This window comes from Desmodus rotundus, chromosome X, assembly GCF_022682495.2.
Source record: "Desmodus rotundus isolate HL8 chromosome X, HLdesRot8A.1, whole genome shotgun sequence".
Classification (NCBI taxonomy): Eukaryota; Metazoa; Chordata; class Mammalia; order Chiroptera; family Phyllostomidae; genus Desmodus; species Desmodus rotundus.
In genome coordinates this window covers 51,135,281-51,149,328 of record NC_071400.1, presented here as the reverse complement: position 1 = coordinate 51,149,328, position 14,048 = coordinate 51,135,281, and the positions used below count along the sequence as shown (strand labels likewise).

Below are 14,048 nucleotides of genomic sequence, written 5' to 3'. Positions count from 1 at the left end.
CATGTCCTGATAGGTAAGGAAAGCCAGCGGGAGAAGGAAAAGCTTGAAGCAGAGCTGGCCACTGCCCGCTCTACCAATGAGGACCAAAGGCGGCACATTGAAATCCGAGACCAGGCCCTAAGCAATGCCCAGGCCAAGGTGGTAAAGCTTGAGGAAGAGGTATGTATTGTTTCCTCAGATAGCCTGACAGTGGAAGAGTTGGGAAATCAAGGGCACCAAGGGCTCCCAATTTTGTTGAACTAGCAGTTGCATAGTCTCCCACCAGAAAAGTACCATCTGCTACTTCCTGTCAGCATACCTATGCTGATGTGTGTGGCTTTTGATTTCTTTTTCTCCACGAGTTCCTTCCTTTTACTCCAGAATAGAAAATCACCACAGTGAAGGAGCAATTTCCATTTGCTCATTCATATAATAAGTTAACAACCTCCCCCCAACTTCTTACTCTGTACCTAGCCCTGCCTTAAGCCTGTGACCTCTGATACACACTCTCTCTCTCTGTCTCTCTCTGTCTCTCTCTCACACAGACACACACCTGCCCTTACAGGACTTTATATTGGACGGGCTAGAAAATTATTTCATATAATTTAAAGTACTCTAGTGGTGGGGGGTAAATGCAGGGAACTGTACTTGAACAAAAATAAAATAATTTTAAATAAATAAATAAATAAATAAATAAATAAATAAATAAATAAAATAAAGTACTCCAGTGGTCTTGAAATCAGAATGGTCCTTGTCTCCCCATGCTCAGGAGGGTGTTGGTTCCTTCAGGTGAAAAATGAATTTTGATGACTCTTCCTCTTGTTGTTGGACTCACTTTGCAGATTGATTTTAGGATAAAAGCAACCCTGGGGGCGGGGGGGCGGGTCTCAGACAGGATGGGACCCAGGGACAGTTTACATTTTATGGCAAGCCAAAAGATAGGTCCTGGCTCTTACTGGCTAGGTTCTGGAATGTAGGTATGTGCTGGGATGAATTTGTCACTTATTTGTGTGCAATGCTGGAGCCTTCCCTTGACAAATGCAAGGGCCTCTAAACTACTAAAAATATGATTAATATGTATCTGATTAGTCTTGATATAAATGTTACTTAATTTCAACAATAAGCTGTGTTTGTGAAATATAGGGAGCTTTGCTACTGGCTTGTCATTAATTGATTCTGGATGTCAGTCATTGTATTGGAGTACTGATGACTAGTAGATGTTTTGCACTTCATGGGATGCGTGTGTTCCAGCAAAAAAAAAAATTGGTGCTAAAGTGTAACTTCGTAAAGAAAATTTTATATCTTACTGACTTATCCATTCTAAAATTTGAATTGTTTTAAGAGAAAAAGCCTCCATTAAAACAAGTTGAAAGTTATATAAATTTGAGACCAAAATGTTTAGTGAATAAGCCCTCAGCATTCTGGCTATTGTATGTGAGGTATCTTTCTTACCTTCGCTCATTGCCTGTTTCCTCTCACTCTCAGTAAGAATGGTTCTAGTTCCTAGAGATATCCTGACTTACAGATATACTTTACTTCCTTTCTTGGGTATTAAAATGCTTGTTGGGGCTGGGTTATGGGTTTATACTGTTCTAGTAGGTACTACTATCTAACCTATGATATCCTTTTACTTGAATTGCTTAATTGTTAAATTTCAAGTTGTGTAAAATCAGGCTAATGTCCTGCTTCATGACTTGTCTACATCAGAAATATCACTAAGATGCTTTATTGTAAATGAGGAATACTTATATATTCCTAGTGTCCAAGTCTAGGGAGCTTAGCACACCCTTTAGCCTTTTGGTACACCTCGTATATTCCCTTCCAACCCATTTCTGCAAGGAAATCACAGAGTAAATTATAGGATGAAAATAAGACTGTATTCTTTTAGAGAAGGGAAAACTGGGAGACCTGCTGAAAAGAAGTAGCTTGCTGCTGGTCACATGGCAAGTCTTGGGTAGAGCCAGGAATAAAACTGGAATCTCATGACTCTTCATTCCCTAGACTCTGCTGCCTGTCTCCCTGTCTGAATCATCCTTTGGTTCCATTCCCAAAAAGAAAACGTGGGTGCTTGTTCAGATTTAGTAACCTTTGCTTCTTTTAATTTTAAAAAATTGCTTTACCCATTGGGCCCCTCCTTTTCAAGACTATGAAAAGTTTACAACTGTACTGAGGTTGAGGCATACGAAACAGCCTTGCTCTGCCCCTCCAGGAAGGGTGCCCAACTAGTTGGAGAAAATGGGGACAAAGACTCTCCCACCATGTTGTTGTGCATTGTCTGAGGGCTCAGTGATAACTGATTATTAATTATGAAAATAATATACATGTATAGAGAGTATGTTAATTTGTAGTTCCCACTGTGCAGCCCTCACTGAACCAGTTGCCTGAAATACATTTCTGCTTTCAAACTTCAAGGCTTTTCTGGGCATTTGTTCCAGAGATTTTTAGTTGTTTTCCAGGACCCTGTCCCCAAATACATAAATTTATAATTTATAATTTTAAGAAGAAGTACTAAATGTTGGCCTGGGATTGAATGTAGTGGCCACATATCTCAAATAAGCTAATCAATTGTTATTCTTTAGTCCTCAGCCAATTTGTACTTTTTCATGTAATCTAGTTGTTGGGAAATTATGAGTTGCTGTTGTTAAAGGTGGTACAACATTTGGTGTGTAGAGCAGGCTGATAGCCTTCTTCCTGACAGAATCCAGAAACAGAGGACATGTAATGTCTTCAAGACTCTGAAGTCGTATCACCTCTAACTTATAAAGAGGCTTGAAATCATGACTTGGGGAAAATACACTGATTGTTATTTCCCTTTTTGTTTTAGCAGCTTATGAGAGCAAGGTTTGCTCAAAGTTGGTATTAGTTCTTTGAAGTTTTGCTTTTCCGCTGTGACTCGGCCCCCATTAGGCCTTGTTCTTCCTGGGGTAAAAATTTTAAGTATGGAACATTAAGGAGGTATTTAAGGTGAATAGGTAGCTCTAGAACTAATGTAGTAAGGAGTCTTTATTTCGATTCCTTAACAAAATTAGTAAATTTCTAAATCAAGAATGACATTATGAATAGAAAAATGTATCCTGCTCTTTGAGTTGGCTCAAGTAAAGTCATGTTTGAAGGCAGAGGGGTATGTCAGGTCCCTGCCTATGTCTCATGTAAACCAGTAGTTTGGTTATGGTTTATAAATGACAGCATAAATTTTTCTCACAACTTCTTCCAAAGAAAACCTGTTTAGTCTACTTAGCAAATGTGAAATAGGGGAATTTACCTAGAGTAAACCTTTTATCCAGGGAATATTTTGTTAGCCTACTAAGTACAAGGTAACTCAAGTAACTATTATGTACTGTGGCAAGATGTTCAGATTAATATATATATCAAGTCATTGTATTGTGCACCTGAAACTAATATAATGTTATATTTCAGTTATGTCTTAATTTTAAAAGATAGTCCTGACTGGTATGGCTCAGTTGGTGGGGCATCATCCTGCAAAGCATAAAGTTGCCTGTTTGATTCCCGGCCAAGGCACATGCCTAGGTTGAGGGTTCGGTCCCTGGTTTGGGCACATATGAAAGGCAACCAATCCATGTTTCTCTCACATCGATGTTTCCCTCTCTTTCTCCCCGCTCCCCTCTTTCTGATAAACAAATAAATGTTAAAAATTTAAAAGTTTTAAAAAGATGGTCAGGGAAAGATTATGACTACTTCAATGGTTTGAGAACCCATGCACACATTTATTTATCTTTCTCTCTACAAAGTCATAATATAGATGCTTTTCCTGAAATCCATTCCATTTTTCTAATCCTATTAAGTCTCTTGCCCATGATACTCTATCACTGTGTTCTAAGCTCTACAATTGAAATGGTGCCTCAGGCTTACAGAGAACTTTCTCCTGCAATCACAACTTTCTCTTCAAAGTTCAGCACAGATTCTCTCATGGACCCTGGTCTGCTGACATGGAGGGAGGCATCTTGCCGGGAAGGGGATAGCACTCTAACTTAAGAGCAGATCTTTTCTTTTTGTGAGTTACTATGATCCAGGACTTGCCACCAATCTTCAGTCTATGCTGTAGGCAGCCAGCTGAGGCAAATGGTGCCTTTCCATCCTTGCCCTTATCTTTCGGGACACGTAGGTCCTATTGAAGTGGAGGCTCATTAAATTCCAAGTCAAAAGAACTTTGTGTCCTACAGCAACCATGGTATTCTCCCATTCAAAAAGACCTTCCCCTGCCCCCACTAATTTGACCTCACTGGAGAGTTTCGACAGATGCCTGGCATATTCACTCACAAGACTCAAGGCAGCCCAGGCTTTTGGCTGGCTTCTATCTTATGATCCAGAGCGGAGCCACCACTTGAGTAATTGTTTTAGGGATGGTGGGAAAAAGGCCCTGGCAAGATCAAAGAGGGAAGATGCTGCGGGTGGGCTGCTTATACTGAGCAAAGTGCACAGGAAGGAACAGAGTGGAATGTGGGAGGGCTGGCAGAAAGATAAGTGAGTCTCGTTCTTTAGCTTTAGGCAAGAGTGACAACCACAGAAATTCAGAGAAAAGGGGCCCAAGTGTCAACCTTTTCTTCGTTTCTTTGTTTCTGTCTTTTTCTTTTCTTTTCTTTCATTTTCATTTTTTTTTTTTTTATTTTAGAGAGGGAGAAGGGAGGAGAAAAGATAGGGCCCCAACCAGGAATCAAACCAGTAACCTTTTGATTTGTTTGCAAGACGATGCCCAACCCACTGAGCTATGCCAGCTGGGGCCCAAGTGTTAACATTTTATGAACTACAATGACTGGTGATGATTTAGGCATCACAGTGATAACTCTTAGCGGCAGTACATTTCTAGAGCCCTTTTGCCACTTTACTCAAGTGTCCAAACTAAAATTGTTTACTCCATTTCCACCATTAACAGTCTATGGCTAATATTCTTATAACTTCTAAGATATCTTCTACTCATTTGATTTGTCTTTTTTTTTTTTTTTTTTGGTTTTACAGATGCATAATTTTTTGCCATAATACCTATCCACACACTACCATAACTAGTGTCCTTGTTTCTCAACATTAAAGGAAGGTATTCTAGGCCCAGACATTGATATGTCTAATCCAAAATAATCTTCAAACAATAAAATTTTCTTGGTGTAGTCAAAATTCACACCATGGTTATCATGGATTATAAATCCAGATGGAAGATCCAACGATGTGAATTATGTATGTGTTTAGAGTGTTGATAGGAATTCAGATAAAGTACATATCCATCAGGAATCTTCCAGAATGTTTTGATGACTTTGTTGGATTACCCGAAGGACATTTCATCTAAGGATGGCATTTCCTATTTTTATGGCAGCATATTTTCCTTGAAATAGGTGTTGCTCCACCTAATATGTTAAGAAAGTATGCCTCCATGCCAAGTAGAGATGGATTGATCTTTCTATTGATTTTCTCAGTTTTTCTTGATGATTTTGGCTTTTACAATTCCCAAATTGGAAGCCCTCTGTATTTTTCTTTAGTTTCTTTAAAAGAATGAACTTCATTCCCTTGGTAGCAGGTTTCTAGAGATGGCTTCTACTCTTTAATTATTTTAATATCCACCAGTAAACCACAGTCACTTGGCAATGGACAGAGGCAGCTTGCTAATACCAGGGTAGTGTATTACCAAATTGCTTCAGACGGAACTGTTACTTGGAGCCAGGGACTCCTGGGTAAGACTCAATCAAATCAAATAGAAATCAGCGAAAGCTCATGGAGCAACATATAACTAGATGTATAAAGAAGAGGAGAATGGAAGTACACTTCATTTGTGACATTATTGATACAATGAGTGTTTGGAGTTGTAGGCAATAGATGGAAAGACATAATAAAAGATGCCCTCTGTGGTACTGGACCCAGTTCTGTATTATTAGTTCTCAGTGTCCTTTAGTCAGTGGAGTGTTTGTGTATGTTGACATTACCCAGCTAGTAACAATAGTCTACCCTCCTTTACCTACCTACCTACCTATATATTTTTTCATGATTTATAAGACTTTATTTTTTAGAACAATTGTAAGTTCACATGAAAATTAAGGGGAAGGCACAAAGATTTTTTCCATATTCCCACTGTCCCCACACATGAATAGCCTCCCACATTATCAACATTTCCCATCAGAGTGGTATATTTGTTAAAATTGATGAACCTATTTGATGCATCATAGTCACCCAGGGATGGGCAAAAGTAGGTCTACAGATGTTCATATGGAAAATAATGGAATAGTTAATAAATAGTAATATAAGAATAAACCATGATTCATGCCCTCACAACTGCAAACCTACTTTTGCCTACCCCTGGAAATAATGACATGTATCCAGCAATATGGTATCATACATAGTATTTTCACTGCCTTAAAAATCCTCTCTGTTCTACCTATTCATTCCTACCCCCTATAAATTTTTAACATTTTGAAAACATTTCCAAATATATTATTGTACCCCACTCTACAAATCTTTCAAGTTTTATCTTCTTTTGATAGATCGGAAAATCAAAGTACATACAGATGATACAGTTAGTGAAAAATCTAGTGGGAAACCCAATATCTTAATTCCAAAATATCCCAGCCTGTGCTTTGTTTATCAGTAAATAAATGGAAAGTTAATGGTAAATCACTTCCTTGCAGATGCCTGAGACAAATTCATAGCTTTAGGATCCCTAGAAGTAATTTTCTATACAGCCATCCTTTAAAAACTGAATTTGAAAGACATCCACAGTTGTTGGAAAGAGGGAAGAGATGTCATCACATGGTATTCATTTGCAAGGATCAGATTTTCCTGAGTCAGAAGGGGTTTAAAATATCTGCCAAATGCTTGGGAATGTGTTCAAATTGTTGCAGAAGTGCAATGGAAAAGTATTATTGAGCTCACGAGTATTTGTTCTATTCTTCAATAGGTTGCTTTCCTGCTGTTCTGTCTCCCAGTTTTCCCCTTTGAAAACTTATCTCACCTATAAGAGGAATCTAATGAACAAAATAAACTAACAAACAAAATAGAACCACAGACATGGAAACATGGAACAGACTGACAGTGACCAGAGTGGAGGAGTGAGGGGGATAATGGTGCAAAGAAGGGGAAGGGACTAGTCAAACAACATGTATGAATTGCCCATGGACATGGACAACAGTGTGGGAATTGACTGCAGAAATGGGTGATGGGATGGCCAGAGGAGGGCAAAGGGGGAAAAATTGGGACAACTATAAGAGAACAACAATAAAAAATCTTCAGAAAAACTTCTCTTAATAGGAAGTATTTGAAACCATTATCTTGACTTATCAAAGTAAATGCATTTAACAATGTGTGTTTTTTTGTTTGTATTTTTGCAGTTAGCTGAGCTATGCTCATTTTTTTTTTTTTTTGTATTTGATAGTTATTTACTATCTGGTCACCAAGAGTAAACAATGAAGCAGAACTAGAATCTATGAGACATTTGAAGAAAAATAGAACAGCCCTGCCCTAAAGTGGTTTATGGGATAATGCCCTCAAATGGGGCAGGGACTTTGTCTGGCTTTCCATTGTATCACTCCTGCTCTCACTTATAAAATAAGGCCTGGCATGTGATAATCATTCAGTAAATATGTGTTGAATGAATGAATGAATATACAAGGTCTGTTTGGAAAAAGTCCAGCCATTGTTAATATAACCACAATAGTTTGCGCAATATCAATGTAACCTGGCAGCCAAGGAGAGTGGACTGGAATGTGCCTGCATGAACAGTGATGACTTCACTGGACTAGTCACTGGGGGCAGTAGATGCCACTGAGTGAGCATGTGTACTGTGTGGTTGTGGCATTCAAAATGACTAAGTGAGTAGAACAATGAACCTGAATCAAATTTTGCATTAAGCTTGAACATTCCTCCATGGAAACTATTTGGATGATTCAGAAGGCTGCAGCTATTGGCAACTGGTGATTGGCAGCTTCATCATGACAATATGCCTGCTTATGCACCACATTTCATGCAGAGTTCTTTGGTGAAGCATCAAATCACCCAGGTTATTCACCCCTCTACAGCCCAGATCTGGCACCCTGCGACTTCTGGCTTTTCCCAAAACTAAAATCACTTTTGAAAGGGAAGAGATTTCAGACAGCAGGTGAGATTCAGGAGACTACAACAAAGCAGCTGATGGGAGAACTGTGTGAAGTCTCAAGGTGTCTACCTTGAAGGGGACTGAGATGTCATTGTCCTGTATACAGTGTCTTGTATCTTGTAACTTCTTCAATAAATGTTTCTATTTTTTATATTACATGGCTGGATACCTTCTGGATAGACGTCATTGTGTGCATGAAATAAATCTTATAAAATGATTACTTATAGTGTACACATTATGTATGAGAAGCTCTAGGGAAAAACAAGGAAGGACTCATGGAGAATTTATTGATATGTTAAGGAAAGATAAAATGACCAGACTGATGCAAAGGTTGATCACTTGCATCGTAGGCCTGGTTGAATTTTAAAGCAGTAGGAGCCTAGAATATTGATAAAAGGCATTTTTTAAATGTTGTCAGCATATTTATTTATTTATTTGTTTATTTTATTGTTCAATTACAGTTGTCTGCATTTTCTCCCCACCCCTCCACCCCACCGCAGCCAAACCCACCTCCCTCCCCCGCCTCCTCCGTCCCCCTTGGTTTTGTCCACGTGTCCTTTATAGTAGTTCCTGAAAACCCCTCTCCCCACTGTCTCCTCCCCACTCCCCCCTGCCCATTGTTAGATTGTTCTTAACTTCAAAGTCTCTGGTTATATTTTGTTCGCTTTATTTCTTTTGTTGATTATGTTTCAGTTAAAGGTGAGATCATATGGTATTTTTCCCTCACCACTTGGCTTATTTCACTTAGCATAATGCTCTCCAGCTCCATCCATGCTGTTGCAAAGGGTATAAGCTCCTTCTTTCTCTCTGCTGCAAAGAATTCCATTGTGTAAATGTACCATGGTTTTCGGATCCACTCATTTGCTGATGGGCACTTAGGTTGCTTCCAGTACTTGGCTATTGTAAATTGTGCTGCTATGAACATTGGGGTGCATAGGTTCTTTTGGATTGGTATTTAAGGGTTCTGAGGGTATAATCCCAGCAGCGGAATTGCTGGGTCAAAGGGTAGTTCATTTTTAGTTTTCTGAGGAAATTCCATACTGTTTTCCACAGTGGCCTCACCAGTCTGCATTCCCACCAACACTGTAGTAGGTAGGGTTCCCTTTTCTCTGCATCCTCTCCAACATTTGTTTGTTGATTTGTTTATGTTGGCCACTCTGACTGGTGTGAGATGGTACCTCATTGTGGTTTTAATTTTCACCTCTCTGATGGCTAGTGATGCTGAGCATCTTTTCCGATGTCTCTGGGCCCTCTGTATGTCTTCCGTGGAGAAGTGTCTGTTCAAGTCCTGTGCCCATTTTTTCATTGGGTTGTTTGTCTTTCTGGAGTGGAGTCGTGTGAGTTCTTTATATATTTTGGAGATGAGGCCCTTGTCTGAGGTATCATTGGCGAATATGTGTTTCCATACTGTTGGTTCTCTTTTTATTTTAATGCTGTTTTCTTTAGTCATGCAGACGCTTTTTAATTTGAGGAGGTCTCATTTGTTTATTCTTTCCTTTATGTCCCTTGCTTTAGGGAATGTGTCTTTGAGGATAAAAGGCATTTTTAAGAGACATACTTAGGCTGGACAGGGGACAATTTGATAGTAAACCATGGGTAAATTGAAAAGCATTAAGTGGTTTGAGATATGGGTGAGAGAGAAGAGCTCTTGTCTAAACAACTGAGAGAGGAGGTGTAAAAGTGTCTTGGATATAGCAGTTACCTAATCAATACTGCTTGAATGGATATGCTAGCAGTAGATTTCTTTTCTTCTTTAATAATGCAGTTTGATAATGTACTACTCGGGGAACTCTGTTATGGCAACTATATGTAGGATGGATTGATTGTGTGTGTGGACATGTGTGCTTGTGTGTAGATGGGAGAGGGTAACTGAAAGTAAGGAGATATGTTAAGTTATTATAATAATTTAGTCATGATATAAGGACTTAAACTGTGTAGGCTATAAAAATATAAGGAAATAAAAGAATGTGATAGACGTTAGAATTAAGACAGTGATAGATAAGATATGGTGGACAAAGGAATGAGGGAGGAATAGCAATTACAAAATTTTGAGACTGAAAATATAAGGTAAATAATGATAATGACTGAACTATCCAAAGGATAGCAGTTTGGGGGAAAATGAAAGCAGTCTGGAGCATATTAAGAGTCAAAGTGAGAAGTCTTACACTCAACTAGAGGTCTATGATGAAAGAGGTCATGAGGTCCTTAAAAACAAGAATGAAAGTAACTGTTGAAAGTGCAGCATTATGGAGATCTCCAGTAGTGCTGAGGTATGGAACAGAGTTTCTCAAGTTCAGCATTATTGACATTTGGTGCCACAAAATTCTTTTTTTCTAAGGAGCTGTCCTGTGCACTGTGGTATATTTAGCAGTATTCCTGGCTTCTACCCACAAAATGCCAGTAGCAACCTACCCTCAGCTGTAATAACCAAAAATGTCTGCAAATATTGCTAAATGTTCCCTGGAGGGAAAATTGTGCCCAGATAAGAACTATTGTTATAGAGGCAAAAGAGTAAACTACCATAATTTGGACTTTTGGGGTATAGCCAAAGGCGAGGGGTGAAGTTGGAAGGAAAGGTGGATCTAAATGATTAAGACAGAAAGTAAGAGTGACTTAAGGGACCACAATAGGAGAATACAGAATTAAGAAAAGCAAGGAAAAGGGGGCTTTGCAACTTTTTAAAAATTGGCATTTGGTAAGAAAATTTGAATGGATGGAATGATTTCTGCAATTTACTGAGTATATAGAGGGAATTTGGTTTAAATGATGGATTTACCTGGCTGCTTCCAGGGACCCATGGCTACCCATCTCTAGATCTGAGTCCATACCTTGGCCTTAGGAACATTTCAAGTGAACTTTTACTTCCTTGAACACTGAAAACAGAGAAATCAATCATCCAAGATCCCATGGAAGCGATACACATTTATATTCTGTCTCTTGCATGCATGTGCCTGTATGGAATTCTAGAGTGCCATTTTCTCTAGCCCTCCTACATACTGGTTAGTTTTGAAGGTGAAAGGAGGAAGCTTAGATTCATAAAATATTTGTGAATTGAAAGGCTACTAGAGAACATCTGAGATCATCTGTTTAGCCAGCCCAGTGTTGTTTAAACTTCTTAAAACCTAGTGCACAGGGTGTTCCTGAGAGACAGAATGTCATATCCAGAGGAAATGAGGGATGAAATACCATGGGGTCCTCAGGAATCTTTTTAAGTTATGTAACCATGCTCAAGTGTTAACTGTAAGAAAAATGAAGGAGTGAGGTAAAATGGAAGTTTGATTCTCTGGGGAAGACAGACAACATACAAATATATATATATATTCATTCTAAGAGTTAGCAATCTTTTTTGGAAATGCAGTTTTATGTAAAACCCCAATATATAAAATACATATGAGAAGACCCACCATAGTGACCTCTGAAGCACTCCACAGAGCTAGTACTCTGGAACAGTTTGAAAATCACTCCAGGGCCTGCCTGATAATCTATCTGTAAAGGACTAGAGAGTATTTCCAGTTTTCTTGACCATACAGTTTCTTTTACAAACGTAACTGGTCATCGCTGCCATTACTGCAGGAGGGCAGCCACAGGCAATCCTTAAGTGAATGGGCATGGCTGCATTTGGCCCTCTGCCGACAATTTCGATTTGCTGACTCTTAAAACCTCCCTCATTTTTTACAAATGGGGACTCTGGAGCTGAAAACAGGTAAGCGTATTACCATTAAGAGTAGAGCAAGGACTAGAATCCAAGTCTTCTGATTATCACCTTGTTCTTTTTCCTTTCATTTTGCTGTCAAGTAGAAAGTTCTGATATGTATCTGTGTTTGTATGTAAGCATGCATGTGTGTATGTTGTGGGGTATGCTGCGCTCTGCCTAAGGGTCTTTAGTTAAACAATACCTTAAAAGTATTTATTTCTCCTAAAGTGGACATGCCCCTAAATCATATCATTTTGAGAGCATATGGTATCCTGGTAGCTACTCATTGCTTTCATTTAATTGTATCTCTAATGAAGGGTCTTGCCCTATAAAGACATCTGAAGCTGTTCTTCATAAAGTGTTTCAGGTGTAATGTTATATGTCTTTCTGGGAAAATGCTGCATTTTTAGTGTCTTAATTAGAGATTGATATGATAATTAGAATTACTGAGATAATGAGAACCATGGCAAGGCTATCTGGAGTGAATGTTGAAAAGTTGAAAGGACGAGAGTGTGTGCAACTTGGCATTAACTTTTTCTTTTAAAAAGGAAAACTCAGTACTTTTTGTACCAGACATTCTACTAAATACTTCATATGTTATCTCATTTGATCTTTGTAGGGGTATATTGTATTATCATCTCCATATTATTGATGAACGAGTAAATGGAAGCTCAGGGAGATTAAGTACCTTGCCTAAGGTTGGATACCTAGTGAATAGGAGAGCCAAGATTTGGACCTGGGCAGTCTGAGGCTAGAGCTCATGACTTCTACTATTTGACTATACAGCCCCTCTCTTTCTTTTAAATATTTTTAAAGATTTATTTATTTGTTTGTTTGTTTTTAAAGAGAGGGGAAGGGAGGGAGAAAGAGAGGGAGAGAAATACCACTGTGTGGTTGCCTCTTGCACACCCCCAACTGGAGACCTGGCCTGCAACCCAGGTATGTGCTCTGACTGGGAATCAAACTGGCAACCCTTTGGTTCGCAGACTGGCACTCAATCCACTGAGCCACACCAGCCAGGGCATGACCCCGTTCTTTACATAAGAAGAACCACTGACATTTTTGCTAGTATTGGAAAGTGAACTTGGGGACAAGGTATGTCCTAGATACTGATCTAACATTTCAGAAGCCTAGCACAGGATATGAGTTTGTAGATGTGAGGTGGAAAAAAGAGGGGATTTCCATGATAAAGGTAAAACTGAGGCATATAACATCTAAGATAGTGGTGAATTTAATAAAGCATAAACCTTTGTTTCTACATATAGGTGAGATCTAGAAAACAGTATGTAACTTAGATGATAGCTGACTTTGTTGATTGCATTTATAGGGCCTTGCATTGGTAGCATCCAGGAGTTGTCTTTATTTATTTATTTATTTATTTATGAATGAATGAATGGCAGGGAGGGAGAGAGAGAGGGTCATCAATTTTTGTTGTTCCACTTATTTATATATTCATTGGTTGATGCTCGTATATGCCCTAACTGGAGATTGAGCCCACAACCTTGGTGCATCGCGGCGATGCTCTAACCAAGTGGCATACCCAGCCAGGGCAAGAGTTGTCTTTTTCTATCCTTACTTATCTAGAGATTAAGCATTTACTAGGTGATCATGGTGTTTATATGTATGCTGCACTCTTTCTTCTTTTAAAGGAGGCAGAGGAATTATACCAGCAACAGAGGTCCTTGTATCTTGTGGGGACATCACCCCAGTGGCAAAGAAAGAAAGCGTAATGGCATTTTTCTTGGTCTGCTTTGTGGAAGTTGTCTGATCTGCATGCCTATCTTCAATCAACTCAGAAAATCGTCTGATCCTTTATTGTTTTTCCCTTCCAGAAGGGTGACTCATCTATAGAATTTGCTAAGGATGCTTTTGTTAAGATACTGAGGTTTTCTTTTTCAAGAAAGGCAGAGCATGGAGAAATATACCTGACTCTACTAGACTGGTTAATTTTCAGTTCTCTGAGCTTACATCGCAGTACTTTATTGTCAAGGCAAGAACTGCATGCTATGTAACTTTAATTGCCTTTAAATATAACTGCTGAAAGCCTCTGTAATTATAGTTAACATTCTTTGCATTAACATTTCACTGCTCGCCTAGGGTTTGCAGAGTGATTCACAAATAAACACATTCAACTTTAAGTAGCTCATGAGGATTACAGAACCCAAAAGGTGAAAGATAGAGGATATATCCTGCTTTCCAATTATTCAAAGCTTAGCAAATAGGAAAGCAGAGGCATCCATGGCCTAAAGGTCTTCATCACCCTAGTCAGTGTTACAAATAAGTAGT

At 38.9% G+C, this 14,048-nt stretch overlaps 1 protein-coding gene across 4 annotated transcripts in view; it reads left to right on the top strand.

Annotated features, from left to right (window-relative positions):
- Positions 1 to 14,048, top strand: part of AMOT (angiomotin) — a 72,884-nt gene that overhangs the window by 40,231 nt on the left and 18,605 nt on the right. For all 4 annotated transcript variants that reach the window (XM_045198657.2, XM_045198658.2, XM_024564413.3 and 1 more), the window contains one exon: positions 14 to 159. In XM_045198657.2, the coding sequence (XP_045054592.2) occupies positions 14 to 159 (146 nt within the window). The remainder of the gene's footprint in view (positions 1 to 13; positions 160 to 14,048) is intronic.